Genomic DNA, 21,244 nt, shown 5'->3' on the forward strand with positions numbered 1-21,244 from the left:
AGCATCAGATGATTGTGTGCTATCTACTGAAGATAGCATCAGATGACAGTGAGCTATCTACTGAAGATAGCATTAGTGATAGTGGGCTATCTACTGAAGATAGAATCAGATGATAGTGAGCTATCTACTGAATATAGCATCAGTGATAGTGAGCTATCTACTAAAGACAGCATCAGATGACAGTGAGCTGTCTACTGAAAATAGCATCAGATGATAGTGAGCTATCTACTGAAGACAGCATCAGATGACAGTGAGCTATCTACTGAAGATAGCATCAGATGACAGTGAGCTATCTACTGAAGATAGCATCAGTGATAGTGAGCTATCTACTGAAGATAGCATCAGATGATATTGAGCTATCTACTGAAGACAGCATCAGATGACAGTGAGCTATCTACTGAAGATAGCATCGGATGACAGTGCGCTATCTACTGAAGATAGCATCAGATGATAGTGAGCTGTCTACTGAGGACAGCATCAGATGATTGTGTGCTATCTACTGAAGAAAGCATCAGATGACAGTGAGCTATCTACTGAAGATAGCATCAGTGATAGTGAGCTATCTACTGAAGATAGAATCAGATGATAGTGAGCTATCTACTGAATATAGCATCAGTGATAGTGAGCTATCTACTAAAAACAGCATCAGATGACAGTGAGCTGTCTACTGAAGATAGCATCAGATGACAGTGAGCTATCTACTGAACATAGCATCAGTGATAGTGAGCTATCTACTGAAGATAGCATCAGATGATAGTGAGCTATCTACTGAAGATAGCATCAGATGATAGTGAGCTATCTACTGAAGATAGCATCAGATGATAGTAAGCTGTCTACTGAAGATAGCATCAGATGATAGTGAGCTATCTACTGAAGATATCATCAGATGATACCGTAGTGATCTATCTACTGAAGATAGCATCAGTGATAGTGAGCTATCTACTGAAAATAGTATCAGATGATAGTGAGCTATCTACTGAAGATAGCATCAGATGATAGTGAGCTATCTAGTGAAGATAGCATCAGATGATAGTGAGCTATCTACTGAAGATAGCATCAGATGATAGTAAGCTGTCTACTGAAGATAGCATCAGATGATAGTGAGCTATCTACTGAAGATAGCATCAGATGATACTGAGTTATCTACTGAAGATAGCATCAGATAATAGTGAGCTATCTACCGAAGACAGCATCAGATGACAGTGAGCTATCTACTGAAGATAGCATCAGATGACAGTGAGCTATCTACTGAAGATAGCATCAGTGATAGTGAGCTATCTACTGAAGATAGCATCAGATGATAGTGAGATATCTACTGAAGATATCATCAGATGATAGTGAGCTGTCTACTGAAGACAGCATCAGATGATAGTGATCTGTCTACTGAAGATAGCATCAGATGATACTGAGCTATCTACTGAAGATAGCATCAGATGATAGTGAGCTATCTACTGAAGATAGCATCAGATGATAGTGATCTGTCTACTGAAGATAGCATCAGATGATACTGAGCTATCTACTGAAGATAGCATCAGACGATAGTGAGCTATCTACTGAAGACAGCATCAGGTGATAGTGAGATATCTACTGACGATAGCATCAGATGACAGTGAGATATCTACTGAAGATAGCATCAGATGACAGTAAGCTATCTACTGAAGATAGCATCAGATGACAGTAAGCTATCTACTGAAGATATCATCAGATGATAGTGAGCTGTCTACTGAAGACAGCATCAGATGATAGTGAGCTATCTACTGAAGATAGCATCGGATGACAGTGCGCTATCTACTGAAGATAGCATCAGATGATAGTGAGCTGTCTACTGAGGACAGCATCAGATGATTGTGTGCTATCTACTGAAGAAAGCATCAGATGACAGTGAGCTATCTACTGAAGATAGCATCAGTGATAGTGAGCTATCTACTGAAGATAGAATCAGATGATAGTGAGCTATCTACTGAATATAGCATCAGTGATAGTGAGCTATCTACTAAAAACAACATCAGATGACAGTGAGCTGTCTACTGAAGATAGCATCAGATGACAGTGAGCTATCTACTGAACATAGCATCAGTGATAGTGAGCTATCTACTGAAGATAGCATCAGATGATAGTGAGCTATCTACTGCAGATAGCATCAGATGATAGTGAGCTATCTACTGAAGATAGCATCAGATGATAGTAAGCTGTCTACTGAAGATAGCATCAGATGATAGTGAGCTATCTACTGAAGATATCATCAGATGATACCGTAGTGATCTATCTACTGAAGATAGCATCAGTGATAGTGAGCTATCTACTGAAAATAGTATCAGATGATAGTGAGCTATCTACTGAAGATAGCATCAGATGATAGTGAGCTATCTAGTGAAGATAGCATCAGATGATAGTGAGCTATCTACTGAAGATAGCATCAGATGATAGTAAGCTGTCTACTGAAGATAGCATCAGATGATAGTGAGCTATCTACTGAAGATAGCATCAGATGATACTGAGTTATCTACTGAAGATAGCATCAGATAATAGTGAGCTATCTACCGAAGACAGCATCAGATGACAGTGAGCTATCTACTGAAGATAGCATCAGATGACAGTGAGCTATCTACTGAAGATAGCATCAGTGATAGTGAGCTATCTACTGAAGATAGCATCAGATGATAGTGAGATATCTACTGAAGATATCATCAGATGATAGTGAGCTGTCTACTGAAGACAGCATCAGATGATAGTGATCTGTCTACTGAAGATAGCATCAGATGATACTGAGCTATCTACTGAAGATAGCATCAAATGATAGTGAGCTATCTACTGAAGACAGCATCAGGTGATAGTGAGATATCTACTGAAGACAGCATCAGACGATAGTGAGATATCTACTGACGATAGCATCAGATGACAGTGAGATATCTACTGAAGATAGCATCAGATGACAGTAAGCTATCTACTGAAGATAGCATCAGATGACAGTAAGCTATCTACTGACGATAGCATCAGATGATAGTGAGCTGTCTACTGAGGACAGCATCAGATGATTGTGTGCTATCTACTGAAGAAAGCATCAGATGACAGTGAGCTATCTACTGAAGATAGCATCAGTGATAGTGAGCTATCTACTGAAGATAGAATCAGATGATAGTGAGCTATCTACTGAATATAGCATCAGTGATAGTGAGCTATCTACTAAAAAACAGCATCAGATGACAGTGAGCTGTCTACTGAAGATAGCATCAGATGACAGTGAGCTATCTACTGAACATAGCATCAGTGATAGTGAGCTATCTACTGAAGATAGCATCAGATGATAGTGAGCTATCTACTGAAGATAGCATCAGATGATAGTGAGCTATCTACTGAAGATAGCATCAGATGATAGTAAGCTGTCTACTGAAGATAGCATCAGATGATAGTGAGCTATCTACTGAAGATATCATCAGATGATACCGTAGTGATCTATCTACTGAAGATAGCATCAGTGATAGTGAGCTATCTACTGAAAATAGTATCAGATGATAGTGAGCTATCTACTGAAGATAGCATCAGATGATAGTGAGCTATCTAGTGAAGATAGCATCAGATGATAGTGAGCTATCTACTGAAGATAGCATCAGATGATAGTAAGCTGTCTACTGAAGATAGCATCAGATGATAGTGAGCTATCTACTGAAGATAGCATCAGATGATACTGAGTTATCTACTGAAGATAGCATCAGATAATAGTGAGCTATCTACCGAAGACAGCATCAGATGACAGTGAGCTATCTACTGAAGATAGCATCAGATGACAGTGAGCTATCTACTGAAGATAGCATCAGTGATAGTGAGCTATCTACTGAAGATAGCATCAGATGATAGTGAGATATCTACTGAAGATATCATCAGATGATAGTGAGCTGTCTACTGAAGACAGCATCAGATGATAGTGATCTGTCTACTGAAGATAGCATCAGATGATACTGAGCTATCTACTGAAGATAGCATCAGATGATAGTGAGCTATCTACCGAAGACAGCATCAGATGACAGTGAGCTATCTACTGAAGATAGCATCAGATGACAGTGAGCTATCTACTGAAGATATCAGTGATAGTGAGCTATCTACTGAAGATAGCATCAGATGATAGTGAGATATCTACTGAAGATATCATCAGATGATAGTGAGCTGTCTACTGAAGACAGCATCAGATGATAGTGATCTGTCTACTGAAGATAGCATCAGATGATACTGAGCTATCTACTGAAGATATCATCAGATGATAGTGAGCTGTCTACTGAAGACAGCATCAGATGATAGTGAGCTATCTACTGAAGACAGCATCAGGTGATAGTGAGATATCTACTGACGATAGCATCAGATGATAGTGAGCTATCTACTGAAGATAGCATCAGATGACAGTGAGCTATCTACTGAAGATAGCATCAGATGATAGCGAGCTGTCTACTGAAGACAGCATCAGATGATAGTGAGCTATCTACTGAAGACAGCATCAGATGATAGTGAGATATCTACTGAAGATAGCATCAGACGACAGTAAGCTATCTACTGAAGATATCATCAGATGATAGTGAGCTGTCTACTGAAGACAGCATCAGATGATAGTGAGATATCTACTGACGATAGCATCAGATGATAGTGAGCTATCTACTGAAGATAGCATCAGATGACAGTGAGCTATCTACTGAAGATAGCATCAGATGATAGCGAGCTGTCTACTGAAGACAGCATCAGATGATAGTGAGCTATCTACTGAAGACAGCATCAGATGATAGTGAGTTATCTACTGAAGATAACATCAGGACGTCAGTGAGATATCTACTGACGATAGCATAAGATGATAGTGAGATGTCTACTGAAGACAGCATCAGATGATAGTGAGCTATCTACTGAAGATAGCATCAGATGATAATGAGCTGTCTACTGAAGACCACATAATGGAAGTGAGTTATATATCTATTGAATAGCATCAGATGATAATTAGCTGTCTACTGAAGACAGTATCATTGAAATGATAATGGACTGTATATTGCAGATATCATGAGTGAGTTGAGTCTTCTGAAGACAGCATGATTGTGCGTGAGTTGTCTACTCAATAGACGAGGTGATGACAGTGAGCTTTCTACTGACTGAAGATTGCCGATAGTTATCATGTTAATAGTGGGCTCAGTGCTAAAAACACTATCACACGATAGGCTTGCTGCCTACCGTGTGAAGATAGCACTCACTCTAAGAGTGTTAAAAGGAAACAAATATCTAAGCCTAAGTTACCTTAAGGGCTGGGGTATGAACGTTTGGACAGTATTTATTTTGGGACATCAGAGCACATCAGACATATCGAATTGCATTCTGAATACGAAGAATGTCATTCTGATATCAAATAATTTTGATTTTTGAAATTCGCAATTTAATACACATTTTATGGCAAATCATTAAAATTGATATTTTTGATATTTAACAGTACTTGAAGTAAACTTTATAAATCTGATGATTTATACTTAAAAAGTATATGTAGGTGGGATGAAAAGCCGACGATCAATTGAAAATTTTGACCTTTCGTATTGAAGATATGGATTTTTTTCCCAAAACACCAAAAAAATTAGGTCTTTTGGGAAAAAATCCATATCTTCAATATGAAAGGTCAAAATTTTCAATTGACCGTCGGCTTTTTCCTCCCTGCTACATACACTTTAAGAATATAACATTAGATTTATATAATTTACTTCGAGGACTGTTATATATCAAAAATTTGAAAAATATCAAATTTTTATAATTTATCATCAAATTTGTATTATATTGTGATTTTCAAAAAATGAAAATTATTTGATATCAGAAAGTTTCATGCTTCGTATTCAGAATGCAATTCGATAGGTCTGAGGTGCTCTCATGTCCCACAAAAAATACTGTCGAAACACAATAAACGCTCATTTTAGATCCCTTAACCGGGATCTTAAACTCTGTTAAATACCGCACATGTGATCAGAACGAGATAAAAGAAACTTGACAAGTAATTCTAAATAAATCTTCATTTTCAAATTGTTCACATCTTAAAAACATTACACATAGTTGAAGACGGATGTGATATTGACTGGGAAATAACGGGCCGTTGCGTGCTGATGATTACGCCATCCTTTAATTTTGTACGTAGCGTATTAAAAAAAAAAACCCTGCTCATACTTTGAGGGCGATGAACGCACCATAATACCGTTATCGGTTTGAGCCATAAATGTCAAAAAATAAATAACAATAACTTATTCCGGGAACTTATTATTATTCACCGTAACGAATTTGGCCAGTTGTAAGGTTGGAACATTACAAAAATGCCAACAAAAAAGTTTTAAAAACATTAACATATTGTTTTTTAATATATAAGTTCAAGTTTTATTTGTTTTCATCTCAATTCACAAAAAGTTATACAATTGGAAATGTAAGATAAGAAATACTTAATGATAATTACTTAAAGAAATACAATATAAGAACATGAGAAGTGAAGAGATGTGGATGCCGCAAAGACGCAGAGCGTGAAGCTTGTGGCACCCAATCTGAACAAGATGGAAATTTAACTTACGCTACAATATTAATATGTACTACAATGATGATATCATGTGGCCGAAATAAGAATAAATGAAATTTAATTGAACGGAATCAATAAATCAGATAATCAAAAATACAATAATAAAAAAAAAAATATAATAAATCACATATTTTGAAACAAAGCTGAATGAAAGGAGAAGCGTATATGATTCCTTCACATAAGGATAATTTGGACAAGATCGGAATCAGATATATTGTGCCAAATAAATTAATGGAGTATGGACAGACTGAACAATACAAGACAGGACAGGACGGGACAGACCCAAGAGAGATGGAAAGTTTGAAAATACCCTTAATCAGTTGTGGTATAAGATTCGATTAAATAATCTTTAAGTCTATGTTTGAAAATAGCCAATTTTCTCATTTCAAGAGCTATAAAAAAAAGAGATGAAATTGCAATGATGAGGCAACTGAAAAGCAAACGTTACCGTCTTTGAAAGGAATTTTATTTTTACTAGTTCATCTGCAATTGTGAACTCTTGGATGAGACATCATAATGAACGGTCTGAAAACAAAAACGGATGATTGAAGTGAAATATGTACATAACAGAATTACATTTCAAAAAGGGAAACTTGAACAAAACTAGAGATCAGACCAAAATTGGAAATATTTGTTTTTAAAAAATGTTTGGAACACATTGCTTAGCTTCTTGATCAATGGTAAATGGAATCCCAAATGGCTTCAATCGCTTTCATTTTGAATGGTCAGTTTCAAAAGTTTGTTTTACCCGTTGGTTTATCTAAGAAATGCCTCATCAAGCTAAAATAAATTACATTTTCTTTTCTGACAATAGGTCATGTATCTTTACAATAACATTTCACTGAAATACTAACATTAATATTGTCATGATTGGTCATTGTTGAGCGCTTGCCTTAACTGCCTCGAACAACATTCTTAAGCTGCAGTATAAATCAAAGTCCTTGTTCTGTCTCAATGAAACATATTTGCTTTCAAAAGTTTGCTAAATAAAAAATGTCCCTGGTTTGGCATTTTCTGCGCTTGTGTGAATGTCTGGTACTCAGGATAAGGTTTCCGATGTTGTTAAGAAATCTCAGTAGCACTCTCCACCCACATCAGACGATTGAATGGCAGAGCCAATGAATGAGTGATTCTGAAAACATCGCAAAACGGATTTGTAGTTACGTCACCATGGCAACAGCGTACTGGCAGCTGGAGCTGCTGTTGGTATTCATCAAGGTTAAACCACTTGTTAATGAATTGATGAAATAAAAACGTAATCAGTGCATAGACGTAGGATTGAACGAATAATACAAATTAGTTATGCCGAATGAATTGTCATAAAGATGATGTAAAAACATAACAAGCTGGGTTTGAAATCATGGACATAATATGCATACCAACATTGACATTACAGATAGTGGATCTCCTATGGTAAGTAATTGTTTTCATCATATCGTAATGTTGTCAAATATTGTGTAAAAAGTACACAGATTGAAAAAAATATGATTGTGCAATTATCAATTGTATTTGTTTTTTCGTATGGCTTTTGTGGATCGATTTATCGTGTATGTTTGAATCATAGATGTCAACTCCATGCTGGCTTTTAACATGTTTAAAGCAGTAATTAACTGACGTGTATTTGAAGATGTCTAGGATTAACCTGCTTAAGGAGTCTTCCATCAGTCAATTAGCATAATCTGCATCTATAACTCCTTGTGTCTTTAAATGCAAAACTAGTTTACATATAACGGTCAATAAGCCTGGTATTACCATCACTGAATTGACAGGCCAAATACATGAGAACCACCCTTTTCTTTTGTTACTTTGCACTTAAACACACCATGACGTAACTAAAAGGGTTTTTGAGTCAATCCAGTTATAGCTTTGTTGTTTCTTAAAATCGATACTTGCCATCAATGGCATCTCTGGCTGTTTTATTTCTTTACTGTCATTCATTCATTATTAAAAAGGGGAATCGTATGATTGGTTATATAAAATCGATTATAGATGGCCAGGATGATTTTAAACGTGTGTATTACGGAGATCTTTTATGGAAAAATTTGGGTATCTCGAGTATTAATTATGCTGCCGCTATATGGGTACCTAATAGCCTAGATGATGCTAGAAAACTTGAGCGTCTCCAAAATCAAATGGCTCGTTCAATTTTAAAAGCGCCCAGGAATACACCGATTGAATGTTTACTGGGTGATCTTGGTTGGCAACCAATCTCTGTTCTCCAAGACAAAGTACGTGTGAAATACTTTGATAGATTAAGATGTATGTCTTTGCATCGTTGGCCAAAATTGATGTTTAATGTCACAAGCACACTTTATAATTCAACAAAGCCTAAACAACTTCGCTGGTTATCCTACTTACAAAATGTGTTTATTGAATGTGGTATGGATCATGTATTTAACGATGTTTCCGTGAGCAATGACTGGGTTAATAATTTGACTAACATTCTTTTGGATAATTCACTTCAAAATTGGTTGAAAAATGTTGCCTCTAAATCGTCCCTGATTGATTACCAATTGATTAAATCCACGCCTAGTATCGAAGAATATCTTTTATGTAACTTTGACTTTTATGCTGCATCTCTTAAGTTCAAAGCACGTTCAAATACGTTACCGCTCAACGGTAGAACTCGTTTATGGAACAATGGAGCGGACAGTACTTGTCCTTTATGTAATAATGGAACTGAAGATATAAGACATTTCATGTTTGTATGTAAAGCACTCCAAAATATCAGAACTGCCGAATACTATAATCTTGAGTATCAACTTAATGTAAATAGCTTAGATCTTATATGGCAATTTTTTATATGCAGTGATCTAAATGTAAAAACATGTCTCATGCTTGGGATTTCAAGTGAACTTTTGTTTGATGTTAATAGTATCGATGTTGATTGTATGCTAAATATTTTTGATTTAACTTGTAAATCACTCCTTAAACGAGCTTGGTCTTATCGTAGTGAATGCCTCAAGTAGAGTAGATATACTTTTGTTCTCATTTACATAATCACTTAGTTGTTCAAATAACACGCCTTTACCTTTGATTTCCTATGACCCGCGAACATCTTCTCCACCAATTCCATCCCATTGCTCTATGCCCTCTTGCGTCTTCAATTCGATGGAATCTTTGCATTGAGTGGAGAGAGGGCGTCGTTAATGAAACAGCCGAGTGATTACCTTTTTGTCACGTTACAAAACTTTATTGTTGACCCATCGATTTTCGCTTTCTGGTGCATTGTGGGGTCCCAAAATGATATTTTTTTCATTCAATTTGCTTTGGAACACTGCAATACGCCGGAAAGACGTGGTCGATGGATCGGCAACGAAGTTCATTGATCATTTTTTTTTTTTTTTTTTTTTTTTTTTTTTTTTTTTTTTTTTTTTTTTTTTTTCTTGGTTCATTTTGTTGTTGTTTTTGTTTAAATTTGTTTGTTTCCTCGTATATTAATGTAAGAACGCACCGTCGGGTAGACGTGTGCCGCTGTTATAAAAGCGTTGTTCTAATAAAATTATTATTATTATATATTCATCTACATCGTGCTTTTATTACAACTATTGATTGAAATACCTTACAGTTGCATTTCCTTAGGGCCTATATACAAAGAGTTGAATTATTGGTTTAAGATGGCTGGTAGTTCAGTTATTCCAGGATCTGTGGTTATACGTTACGATTTTAACATGCAAGAAGGACACAAACCATGATATATACAACTTTCTGAAACATTATCCTTGTTACTCCATTCGATATCTTCGACTCTGTAACACGATCGAATTGATGAATGAATGAACCAAAGATGGTCTGCGTAACATCCTCTCTAGTTACACGTAATGGTAAGTGGTTTGAATTGTCCGACTAAAGCCAATGCATAAATTTGCTCTCTGGCTCGTTATCATGTTTGCTATGTACTTTTACTATTGGAGTTTGCCAGTCTGAGATGCAAGTAGTTCTTTTTAAATGTTGTTTTGTTGAATTAAGTGTTTGAGTCTTCGCACATATGGCGAGTAAATGCATGTACTGTATACATGGTATATGCAACAGGTGAGTTTGCCAGTCGGAGAGTTTCAAGCAAATTTCAAACTCTACGTTTTTTAAAATGTACCAATGATCAGCTGATAGCTAATTGACAAGATGGCGTGAAACTATACTAGGTTTTGTAATAAATTGCAGAACACCCAAACAGAACCTCTAGTCTAGTGTCTGTTTGCCACTACTTTGCATTCAAAGATATCACATCTGTCTTCAAAGACGAGATTGCAAAAACAGTTTTGGCAATCGTAGACTACTATTGCTCCTTTTGGCAAAAGTGTTCTAGCACGTAGCACCAAATTACAGAAATGTTCGCGGGAGTTTTTGATACTAGTCATGCTTAATAAGCTTTAATAAGTACGTCAAAATCTTAAAGCGATAATAACAACTGTTTGAGAACAGCGGATTTTGTGATATTGGAAGCCTAGAATTTTCGTGGTTTGTATTTCATTACTTAAGATACATCTCGAGACCTTGGCATTCAGAAAGACCCTCTTCAGACAACATACTTGTACGTCAAAACAATACCAAGTTCGGGTACCAAGTAACTTAATGCAAAACATGCTAAAAGACCACATACTTAATTTAACGAAATGACGGACAGTGATATAGAGTCATTTCAGTTTCATAGGCTAAACCTTTGATATTGTGTGTAGGTTGTGGCCATTGTGCCAGTCGGTAATGTACTCATTGCAAGGGTTGCCAAAAATGTTCAGCCCTAATAAGTCGCGGGTCTTATATAATCGAAAAGTCGCCCAATTTTCTCTTTTATTAACATCGGTTCTACGGCCCAGCGGGCAGGAACTGTTCAAAAGTCCGCACGGGAAATCTTCAAAAGCTGCCCAATTATTTGATATGGATCAAGTGGTTTACATTCAGCTTTCGTTTGCCCATCAGTCGCCAAAGTTGGTCAAGATCCCGTTTGTCCTGTTGCCCGTTGGTCAAGCTGCTGTGTCTTCACACAGCTCAGTGCCCGATGGCATTTCAATTTGGTGATGTACTTGTCAGATCCCAATTTTCTCTAAGATTTGCAACACGAATGGAAACCCCTGATCATAATGTAGAGTCAAACTTATACAACTAGACACCTGGGCAAGTAAATGACTGTTTACAGCTTTCCCGACGAATTGACAACTCTGAATTGCCAACGCACAAATGCTTCCAAGTCCAAGAACACTGTATCCTAGAACATGGCATGTGCACCTGACGTAAAATGGATCCCTGGAACATGTGCAATGACTAAACCATCGCTCTTTATCTATTCTTAAATCAGAACACTGCGGTTTGAAATATGAAGCAATAAGCCTAAAGAAGTCTTATAAATTTTACCAGGACACTCTGCTATTTACTGATAAATACTTCAGATATATTTACCATTTTTAATAATCTGGTGCAAGTAATTGACAAATTGCGTCTAAAATGACGTCATAGTCAGCTTGTACCAGATAATACTTGTCAGTCAACTGGTCAAGTGACGAATCCTGATTCTGACCGACATTAAGCATGTAAAACCCGGACGTAGAGTTTAGATAGTTAATTGTATAAGGCGATGTTCATGGTTTAAAATGACGACCCTAATTTGAAGAGTGTGAGATGAATGTATCCCGATGCATGAACCCTTCACATTTGACCCATCTCATCAGGAAATAAGTAACCAAAGAACTTGTCCAAAGACGCTCGAAGAGACAATTCGTGGTCTCGTTGATTTTAGGATGAGCTCTGCAATTTTAAACGATAAACACAATATCTGCCGATATCTCACAACAATTTTCTGAACTCTAAGTACATATAACTCATCACCATTGTAATGTAGGTTATATTTTGAGATTGGGGATTACAAAAAGGGTAAGGGTAAAGGTAAGTGTGACATAATTATTCTCAAATGTTATAGTGTCAACCTTGCACGTGCACATGAGACAGATGTTGACAGCCTGGACATATGTATTTATAAAGACAATATATAAAATAAAAGACAAAAGTTAGACAGAATCCAATAGACCAGTATGGTAAGTTGAGACAACGTTTTGCTGTATTTGCCAGGAGCTTGTAATGCAATGTAATGTATTATTAGCCCTTATTAAGGGGGTACTACACCCCTCGATAAATTTGTGACTATTTTTGCATTTTTCTCAAAAACGAATAACACAGTGGTAACAAAAGTTATGTATAGACGCTCGAAGAGACAATTCGTGGTCTCGTTGATTTTAGGATGAGCTCTGCAATTTTAAACGATAAACACAATATCTGCCGATATCTCACAACAATTTTCTGAACTCTAAGTACATATAACTCATCACCATTGTAATGTAGGTTATATTTTGAGATTGGGGATTACAAAAGGGTAAGGGTAAAGGTAAGTGTGACATAATTATTCTCAAATGTTATAGTGTCAACCTTGCACGTGCACATGAGACAGATGTTGACAGCCTGGACATATGTATTTATAAAGACAATATATAAAATAAAAGACAAAAGTTAGACAGAATCCAATAGACCAGTATGGTAAGTTGAGACAACGTTTTGCTGTATTTGCCAGGAGCTTGTAATGCAATGTAATGTATTATTAGCCCTTATTAAGGGGGTACTACACCCCTCGATAAATTTGTGACTATTTTTGCATTTTTCTCAAAAACGAATAACACAGTGGTAACAAAAGTTATGTATAGTATAGGGGCAAGGAATCCAATTACTACACTGGAATTTCAGTGACCCAAGACAAGCGGTTCGTTATTTATGATAAGAAATAAGGTGCCGCTACGATGTACCTCATTTCCTATCATATATACTGAACCGCTTGTCTTGAGTCACTGAAATTTCAGTGTAGTAATTGGATTCCTTGCCCCAATAATATATATAACTTTTGTTACCAGTGTTTTATTATTTTTTTGAGAAAAAATGCAAAAATAGTCACAGATTTACCACAGGGGTGTAGTACCCCCTTAATGGAAACACAAAGCTATCTTCAACCAGGGACACAATATCAATATTCGACAACACGATTGTTGTCTCTTTTTACCAAGAAATAATTGTCATAACTCTTTCACTTTCTTCTTGCATTTGACACAAAATATGATCCCATTGGGTTCAATCCTATCCACACAAATCGTAATCCCAAAATAAATAATACGGGTGAACTCATTGGCTGGAACATATCTTATCCTGTAGACAACCGTTTTGACAATGAATTTCCCCTTAGTCAATTAAAAGAAAATATCTACTGGCACAAGACGTCTCCAAATATAATATATCGGAGCCAGCTACAAACAACCGGTTCAATTGTGGATTGATCCGGATTCAAATGTATTATTTAACCCAGTTTATGATAGTCACATGTTATATAATATTATTGTACCCGGGTAATTAGATTAGGCCTATTAGGTGTTTTGTTTTTGGAAGAAGAAGAAGAAGATGAAACAAACAACAAATAAATAAATAAACAAAAATGATTAATATAGAGGTTTTCACGACGGTGATCCTTAACAAGCAACAAAGTTTCAACGGGTTCACCGTCAGATTAAAATGGTTGTCGAACTTTCGTCAGGTGTTACATTGAAGTAAGAGTCACACCTGACGAAAGCTCGGCAACCTTTTCAATCCGACGGCGCACCCGTTGAAACATTGCTGCTTGAATTGAAACACGAAAAGGATAACATACTAACACTTTACTCATTTTTCGGAGTCGCTATTGCATCTCAATAAGATTCATAAAGATCCGACATCTCTTCATGAAGATGCGCCAGCTGGGAATATTGAGAATGCCAAAACTTTTTGGCAGATTCAAATAAACACCCAACTCTGTACCACAAACCCCTGTCAACCAAGTGTACCACAAACTCTGCCAACCAACAGGGTTTGTGGTACACTTGGTTGGCAGGGTTTGTGGTACACTTGGTTGGCAGGGTTTGTGGTACACTTGGTTGGCAGGGTTTGTGGTACACTTGGTTGACAGGGTTTGTGGTACACTTGGTTGACAGGGTTTGTGGCATTGACAGGGTTTGTGGTACACTTGGTTGGCAGGGTTTGTGGTACACTTGGTTGGCAGGGTTTGTGGTACACTTGGTTGGCAGGGTTTGTGGTACACTTGGTTGACAGGGTTTGTGGTACACTTGGTTGACAGGGTTTGTGGTACAAAGTTCGGTGTTTATTTGAATCTGCCAACAATTTTTAGCATATTGTTGTATAGGGATGGGATTTTAATAATATAACTATATTCGGGTAAGTACATTTTATAGTTTGAACATAATTACAAGCTTTTGACAATAATATTTAGAATATGTAATAATATTAAAATTAATATCTTGGAAATAGAGAATGAGAAAACTTAACAAATAGAACCTTAATGTGTTGATGAAGACGCAAGAGAAAGTACATAATAATCATGATAATGATAATCTTCTAAAGAGACATGTCAGCCAACAAGACACATCTACCCAGAAGACACAACATCAAGACGTGTCTCCAAACTACATGTAGTTTCAATTATTGATACATCTTACATAACCGTGTCTTGCATCATAGAAAGATGGTGTTTTAACGTTGGCATGGTTGGAGATGTCTTGAACAAACTTTGGGTCTCCTCAAAACTGGTTTCACATGACGTGTCTTGGATCACAGACATACTATTCTTACATTTCTAATTACTTAAGACGTGTCTTATTGCCCGGTCTTAATGCGAGACACTTCATTAGGCACATTTTTTACAGTGTGTTATAATTTTAGCAATATTATGAGCTGAAGGCGCCGGGAATGCATAAAGATAGGACCTGTATACAGCAAATCAATAAACCCCACTGGGTGTTTTCTTTCATATTATAGCATACCTTAACCACTTAATGGGCTATTCCAGTTGGAATCCATACACCCCTATGGAAGACATGACAATCTCCACACAGGGAGTGTTGAATATGAAATGGAGATACTCCATTTGAAATCTACACATCGTTAAGGTGAATAGATGTCTTCAATAGAGGGAGTACGGATTTCAACTGGAATAGCCCAGTGGTGACCCTATTTATTAGCACATCAGTTTAATAGCTTTTAATTTTAGGATATAGCGTATCTTCAATGACCTATATTAGCACCTCGCTCTATAAATATCAACATACTGTTTTCCTCATCTGTATTAGAGCAATCCAGATCAATGTGCACTAAAGGAAGTATAAAAATAGACTCATCGTCTTTAATATCGCATATCATGCTAAAACAATGTGAATGAGTATATTGGTTTGATTCGAAATGCGCAATGAGACATTTGTATGATTCATTTTGCTACAACAAGACATATTATTGTATAGTCTATCTATGACACGTTTTTTCTCTTTTGAATTTTTACTTTTAGACCGGTGTATGCCTTTGGAAGGAAGCGTTATGTAGCCGGGCCAGGCGGCTAATACTACACTTAGTCCAACAAGCTCAAGGAAATTAAGTGCGGAAAACCTGGCTTACATTAAGGGGCACTACAGATCGTTCAAGAAGACAAGCTTGTGCAACATCATTCTGTAATTGGCTAACTCTGCATTGCAAGGATTGTAAGTGTGTATTGAGAACTGTGATGACATATATATCCATGCATTTCTATATGCTCAACCATTTCCAATTGTTTCAATGTTTGATTTTGGAAATGTGAAAGAAACAAAATGCCTTGGAAAAATAAACATCAACAAAAGAAGAAGCAACCTGATAAGAATAAACAGTATGCTCCGCAGCAAGCAGTTGTGAGGCAGAATGGAGTCACGGCGGTGCAGCAGCTACAAAGTGCGACGCGTACTGGATCTCATCGAAATGGGAATCTTATTGAGCAAAATCAGCAGCAGCAGAGTGCAGTGTATTACGGTAAACCCCACGCGGCGACACACGGAAACGGCTCAAGAGTGCAAAGGGCAGATATGAACCAGGATCAGATCATAGATAGGAAAACAGGTCAGCCTCTGACGCAACGTCCACACTCAAACGCAATGACAAGACAAGAATATGCCAGAACACATCATACGTCATCTACTCCTAATAACCAGAGGTATGATCAACAGAGGCGCTCAGGGTCTCCAGGTAGGGACACTGAGGCATACATGCGTCAGGTAGAATACCAACAGTACATGCAGAACCATCAACGATCTAAATCTCCATCGAAAATGCGAGAAGCGCAAATACGATATCAATTAGAATATCAAAAACAACAGCAACAAAGATCAGTGTCTCCACCCAGAGCTTCGTCTCCACAAAGAACGTCATCTGCACATAGAGTTGTGTCTCCACAAAGAGTTGCATCTCCACATGGTAACAGAAACTATTTAAGACATAGTGATTACCAGCAAAGGGCTGTTTCACCTGCCAAAATAAGGGAAGAGCAGTTACGACAAATTGAATATCAAAGACAGTTACGAAAGCAGCAAGAAAGGCAAGAACACGAAAGACGGACTAGTAGTCCCAGTAACCGCGCCCATTACACACCGACTGTCAATTCTTCAGATCAATACGACCAAGTTTCCTCTTCAGATACACGTAGAACTCGCAATGATATGAATCCGAGACGTGCTCTGAGCAGTCGTGAACAAAAAACTATGGATGGAATCATGGAAGGTGGCACACTAACCAGAGAGCAGAGACGGTTTTGATACAACAACAGCGCGCTTTTAAAGCTGCTCAAGAAAAGAACCAGCAACAACAGTCAAATGGAAATGGACATTATTCACGCACTGATGTACGCAATGTAATTCGTCTTTCACCAGATGACGTGAGACAACATCATGATTCTGGATATATATCTCGAGGACAACGATCAAAATCACAACAGCGGTTATACGTCAAAGAACCATCTGAAGAACGCTCAAAAACGGCTTCCATTATTGATGAAAGACAAAGACGATATGACAATAGAGATACGCATTCTCCCCGATCAGCCTCACTGGACAGAAATGTGGGATATCAAGCTTTAATGAATGATCCTAGAATGCAGAAATATCTCTCCCAAAGTAATGGAAATCTTGAAAGACTTTCACAAGAACAGAAGAATAACAATATGACATCAAGAAGTCCAGATGGTGGTATTCCTCCAGAAATGATGAAAATGATGCAACAAAGGATCACCCGTCGGTCAAGAAGCCCGGGAGCACTGGAATCCGAAAAGCAACGAATAAGGGACGAACTTCGTCATAATTCCAATCAAAAGGCGGGAATACAGTTACGACAGTCAAGAAATTCACCTACAGACGACAAACAATGGCGGAATGGGGTGATAGAAGTGAAACCAGGTCCTAATCTTCTGAATCATAAGGATAATAATCATGATATTGCCATCAATATGGCACATAAAGGTATGATTCTGACCATTCCATACCAGAATAACATCACACAAGCAGATGTCCACAACGATAACCGTTTTCGTTCACCAGAGCATACATCAAGCTCCAATGTGCCTCTTCTTGTACCTTCTAGTTCAAATGATGTACGGAAGTCTCCTGTTCCGTCACCACGAAGTCCAAAGCACTCTCCAAGGTCAGTTTCTTCAGGGGACACATACAACTCACTTAATAGCAGCAAGTCTGGAAGTCCCGATTCAGATACTATGCCAGTTCCTCTTCCAAGAAGGTCTCGTGGTCGGTCCAAGAACAGAAACCATAAATCCCCTTCGCCAACCGGTGAAAGAAAGCAAATTCAAGGAGACACGCCAGATGGAATATTAACCAAAAGTCATGATCTTCCTAAAGATCAATCTACGGTGAAATCAATTTCTGACAATATCAATGGAGATGTGCGTCATGTCCAAAAATATAAACCACAGCCATACACAAGACAATCAAAGATCAGGACAGAAAACAATGATGGCACCAAAGTTTCAAACATTGGTGAGAAATACACCAAGCAATCGGATACTCGGAATGATGTCCCTGTAAAACCCCCACGTTCACCACGTTCACTACATTCACCACAAGTTAGTAGTCCTCCTTTCAGTTCACCATCTCGGAATGAAACACCTAGTCCTGATTCGGATTCACCGGTACCGAAACCGAGGCGCAAACGGAGTCCTCGCAGTGAAGCTTCTGAAAGGGACACTTTAACAAAAGCAGAGGCTGAAAAACTTTTACAAGGTACAAACATGCATGGATCTCCACACAAAGAATCCCCAACGAAGCGGTCTTCCCCTAGGAAAGATACGAGTCTGCCACCGAAGTTGCTGCCAAGTAAAGTTTTGTTTCAAAATCGCAAGTCTTCAATTGGAATGGACAATAAGACTCATCCCGGACCTACGACAATACCAGAGCAAAACGCTCAGAAAGTTAAAACAACGACAATAGTTCCAGTAAGGTATGAACGACGGAGTTCATTTGAAGAGGTGAAATTGGAAAATGGTTCAAAAGTAGATTTTATGTCAGAAAAAGAGCAACTGCGTCAGGACATCGACAAAGAAATGGATAAGAAAAAAGAGACAAGTGGTGTTGAAGCATTTGCTCCTGGTACAATATCAGATAAAAAGGAAGTGAAGCAAACAATAGCAGAATCAAAGGTTACTGCACCATTACTTGCTAAAGATGCACTGCAGGAACAGGGCAATGTTTTGCCTGACATGTTGATGTCAACACCTGTTATTCCAGTAGAAAAAACAGAGTGCGACATTTCTGCGTCGTCCATTCAACAAAATGGTGTGATACCAGAACAAGACACGGTTACAACAAATGAAGGCATTGCTTCGGACACTGTTGCTGAACACAAAGACAAAGATCCCACCGAAAAAGAAGCCATTTTGGCAATCCAACCAGATCCCAGCAACGTTGACAATAATGATGACGTTTTTGATACTAAGGGCATGAAGGAAGAACGTTACTCCACAGATGATTTTCAACATGATGCCCTTGACAGGTCCACCTCTCATTCTAGCGTGCAAGTAACATCAAATAACAGCTTTACGTCCAAGAGTTCCAATGAACATGAACTCACAGACAGTCTTTCGGACAGTACAGGATCTCACATTCTTGGTCCTCTTGCTGAAGACGTCGATGACAATGTTCCCATACCACCACCACGAGTTCGCAGAAGGCATGCTAAATCAGCGCGAATGCGGACCCCATCTGAAGATACAACTTCAACGAGTGAGTCGCATTCTTATGATTATTTTGGAGATGATTTTGGCGGGATGTCTATGGAGGAGATGAGAGAAGACGAGGATAAAGTGCCCGGATTAGGAGAATACCCGTATGTTAAGAAGAGGAGTGTGAAAGGAGACAGAGCATGGAGGTATACTAGCGATCAGATGGGAAGCACCATGACGATTAATACGGTAAGTGCATATTCTCATCTTAAAAGAGCATTTCGTGATCCACAGCCTCATCCCCCCCACTTTTCTCAAAAAAGTTGAGATTTCTACATCACTGGAAACCTCTGGCTACATAATGTTTATAATAATTCATTCAGCAAAGATATCGTGAAATTTGAATTTCGTTCTGGTATACCAGAACGAAATTACAACACATTGTCTATGGAGCTGTGCAAAATCGGAATCAACTGAAATTTTGGGAATAAGCTTTTTCGTGGATATCTACTGAAAAATATCATAAAAAGAGGATGCTAGGATCACGAAATACTCCTTTAATAAACATGATAAAGTGATTGAGTGATGGGGATCAATGGTTAGAAGGTTTAAGATGAAGGGAGTAGGGACAGTTGATGGTTTCGACATTAATACTAAACGACTTTGGTTGACAGGAAGTCCAGATCTTGTGGGATCGGTTCAATGGATTTGGTACTTCAAAATAACTTTTCAAAGAAGTTTTTCAAAAAATGTTAATCGGAATGCAAAAACACTCTGTAAAGTTTCATAAAATGCACACAGGTGCCTACACTTTCATAAAATTAAAATTTTAATCAGAAAAGAAAATGTTTAGAGTTATTTCGTAGAGTAGGTTGTCATTTAAAATGTAAATCCCTTTACTTCATTTGTCATTATTTTTACTTAGCTACAGCTTGGTGAAAGTATACACCTGGCTCACTAAATGTCAAGTTATTTTGTTTTCGTTTAAAAAATGTTATTTAGAATGTAACAACGCATAAAAAGTCGGCAAAGTTGCATAAAATGCACGCCGGTGTCTACAATTTCATAAGATTACAATCTCTGTAAAATTTTAATTAGAAAAGAAAATGCTATTTGAGTTAATATAGAAGGGGAGTTTTTCATTTCAAATGTAAATCCCTTTACATGAAAGTACAGAATTGGTTCACTAATGCCAATGATAATCATACCTGTTGCGAATCCGCTCGTCCTGAGGCTTTCTCCACGATTGATCTAAAAATTGGGGAGAAAGGGCGTTGCCAGAGGCATTGTAAGGCTTTGATTTTGTTTTCCAAAATGAATGTGATTACCATAAACTAAACCTTTTTGCCAAGATTTTTTTGACTCGACCAGTCTTAATTTGTGGAGGAATTTCCTGGTCATCTGTGTGGCTGAAACTTGAATAGTATAGAAATATTTTAAGCACGGATTTTTAAGTATCACTGCACGGAATTTTATTCTCACTGCACGAACGTGCCAGGAGGCAAAATAGTCCCTGATTGTAGGTCCTAAAACTTTATTTGTGAACGGATTTACATCGTTGACAAAACAAAATGTATGTTTAATATATTAATTATTTCATTGATTGCGTTTTCCTTAGTTTTCATCTATAAATA

General features: G+C 37.6%; 2 protein-coding genes across 2 annotated transcripts in view; both read left to right on the forward strand.

The window, feature by feature from the left end:
• Nucleotides 1–10,237: 10,237 nt before the first annotated feature.
• Nucleotides 10,238–18,408, forward strand: LOC140138128 (uncharacterized). The gene is made up of 2 exons (XM_072160052.1): nt 10,238–10,392; nt 15,927–18,408. The coding sequence occupies exon 2, from the start codon at nt 16,225–16,227 to the stop codon at nt 17,197–17,199; it is 975 nt and encodes a 324-aa protein (XP_072016153.1). The 5' UTR covers nt 10,238–10,392; nt 15,927–16,224; the 3' UTR covers nt 17,200–18,408.
• A 6-nt stretch (nt 18,409–18,414) lies between these two features.
• The window catches only part of LOC140138125 (rho family-interacting cell polarization regulator 2-like), a 67,893-nt gene continuing 65,063 nt past the window's right edge, over nt 18,415–21,244 (forward strand). The window contains exon 1 of the mRNA XM_072160048.1: nt 18,415–19,859. Within this exon, the coding sequence (XP_072016149.1) occupies nt 18,681–19,859 (1,179 nt within the window). The 5' untranslated portion in view covers nt 18,415–18,680. The remainder of the gene's footprint in view (nt 19,860–21,244) is intronic.

The sequence above is a fragment of the Amphiura filiformis genome, chromosome 17, assembly GCF_039555335.1.
Source record: "Amphiura filiformis chromosome 17, Afil_fr2py, whole genome shotgun sequence".
In the NCBI taxonomy this organism is placed as follows: Eukaryota; Metazoa; Echinodermata; class Ophiuroidea; order Amphilepidida; family Amphiuridae; genus Amphiura; species Amphiura filiformis.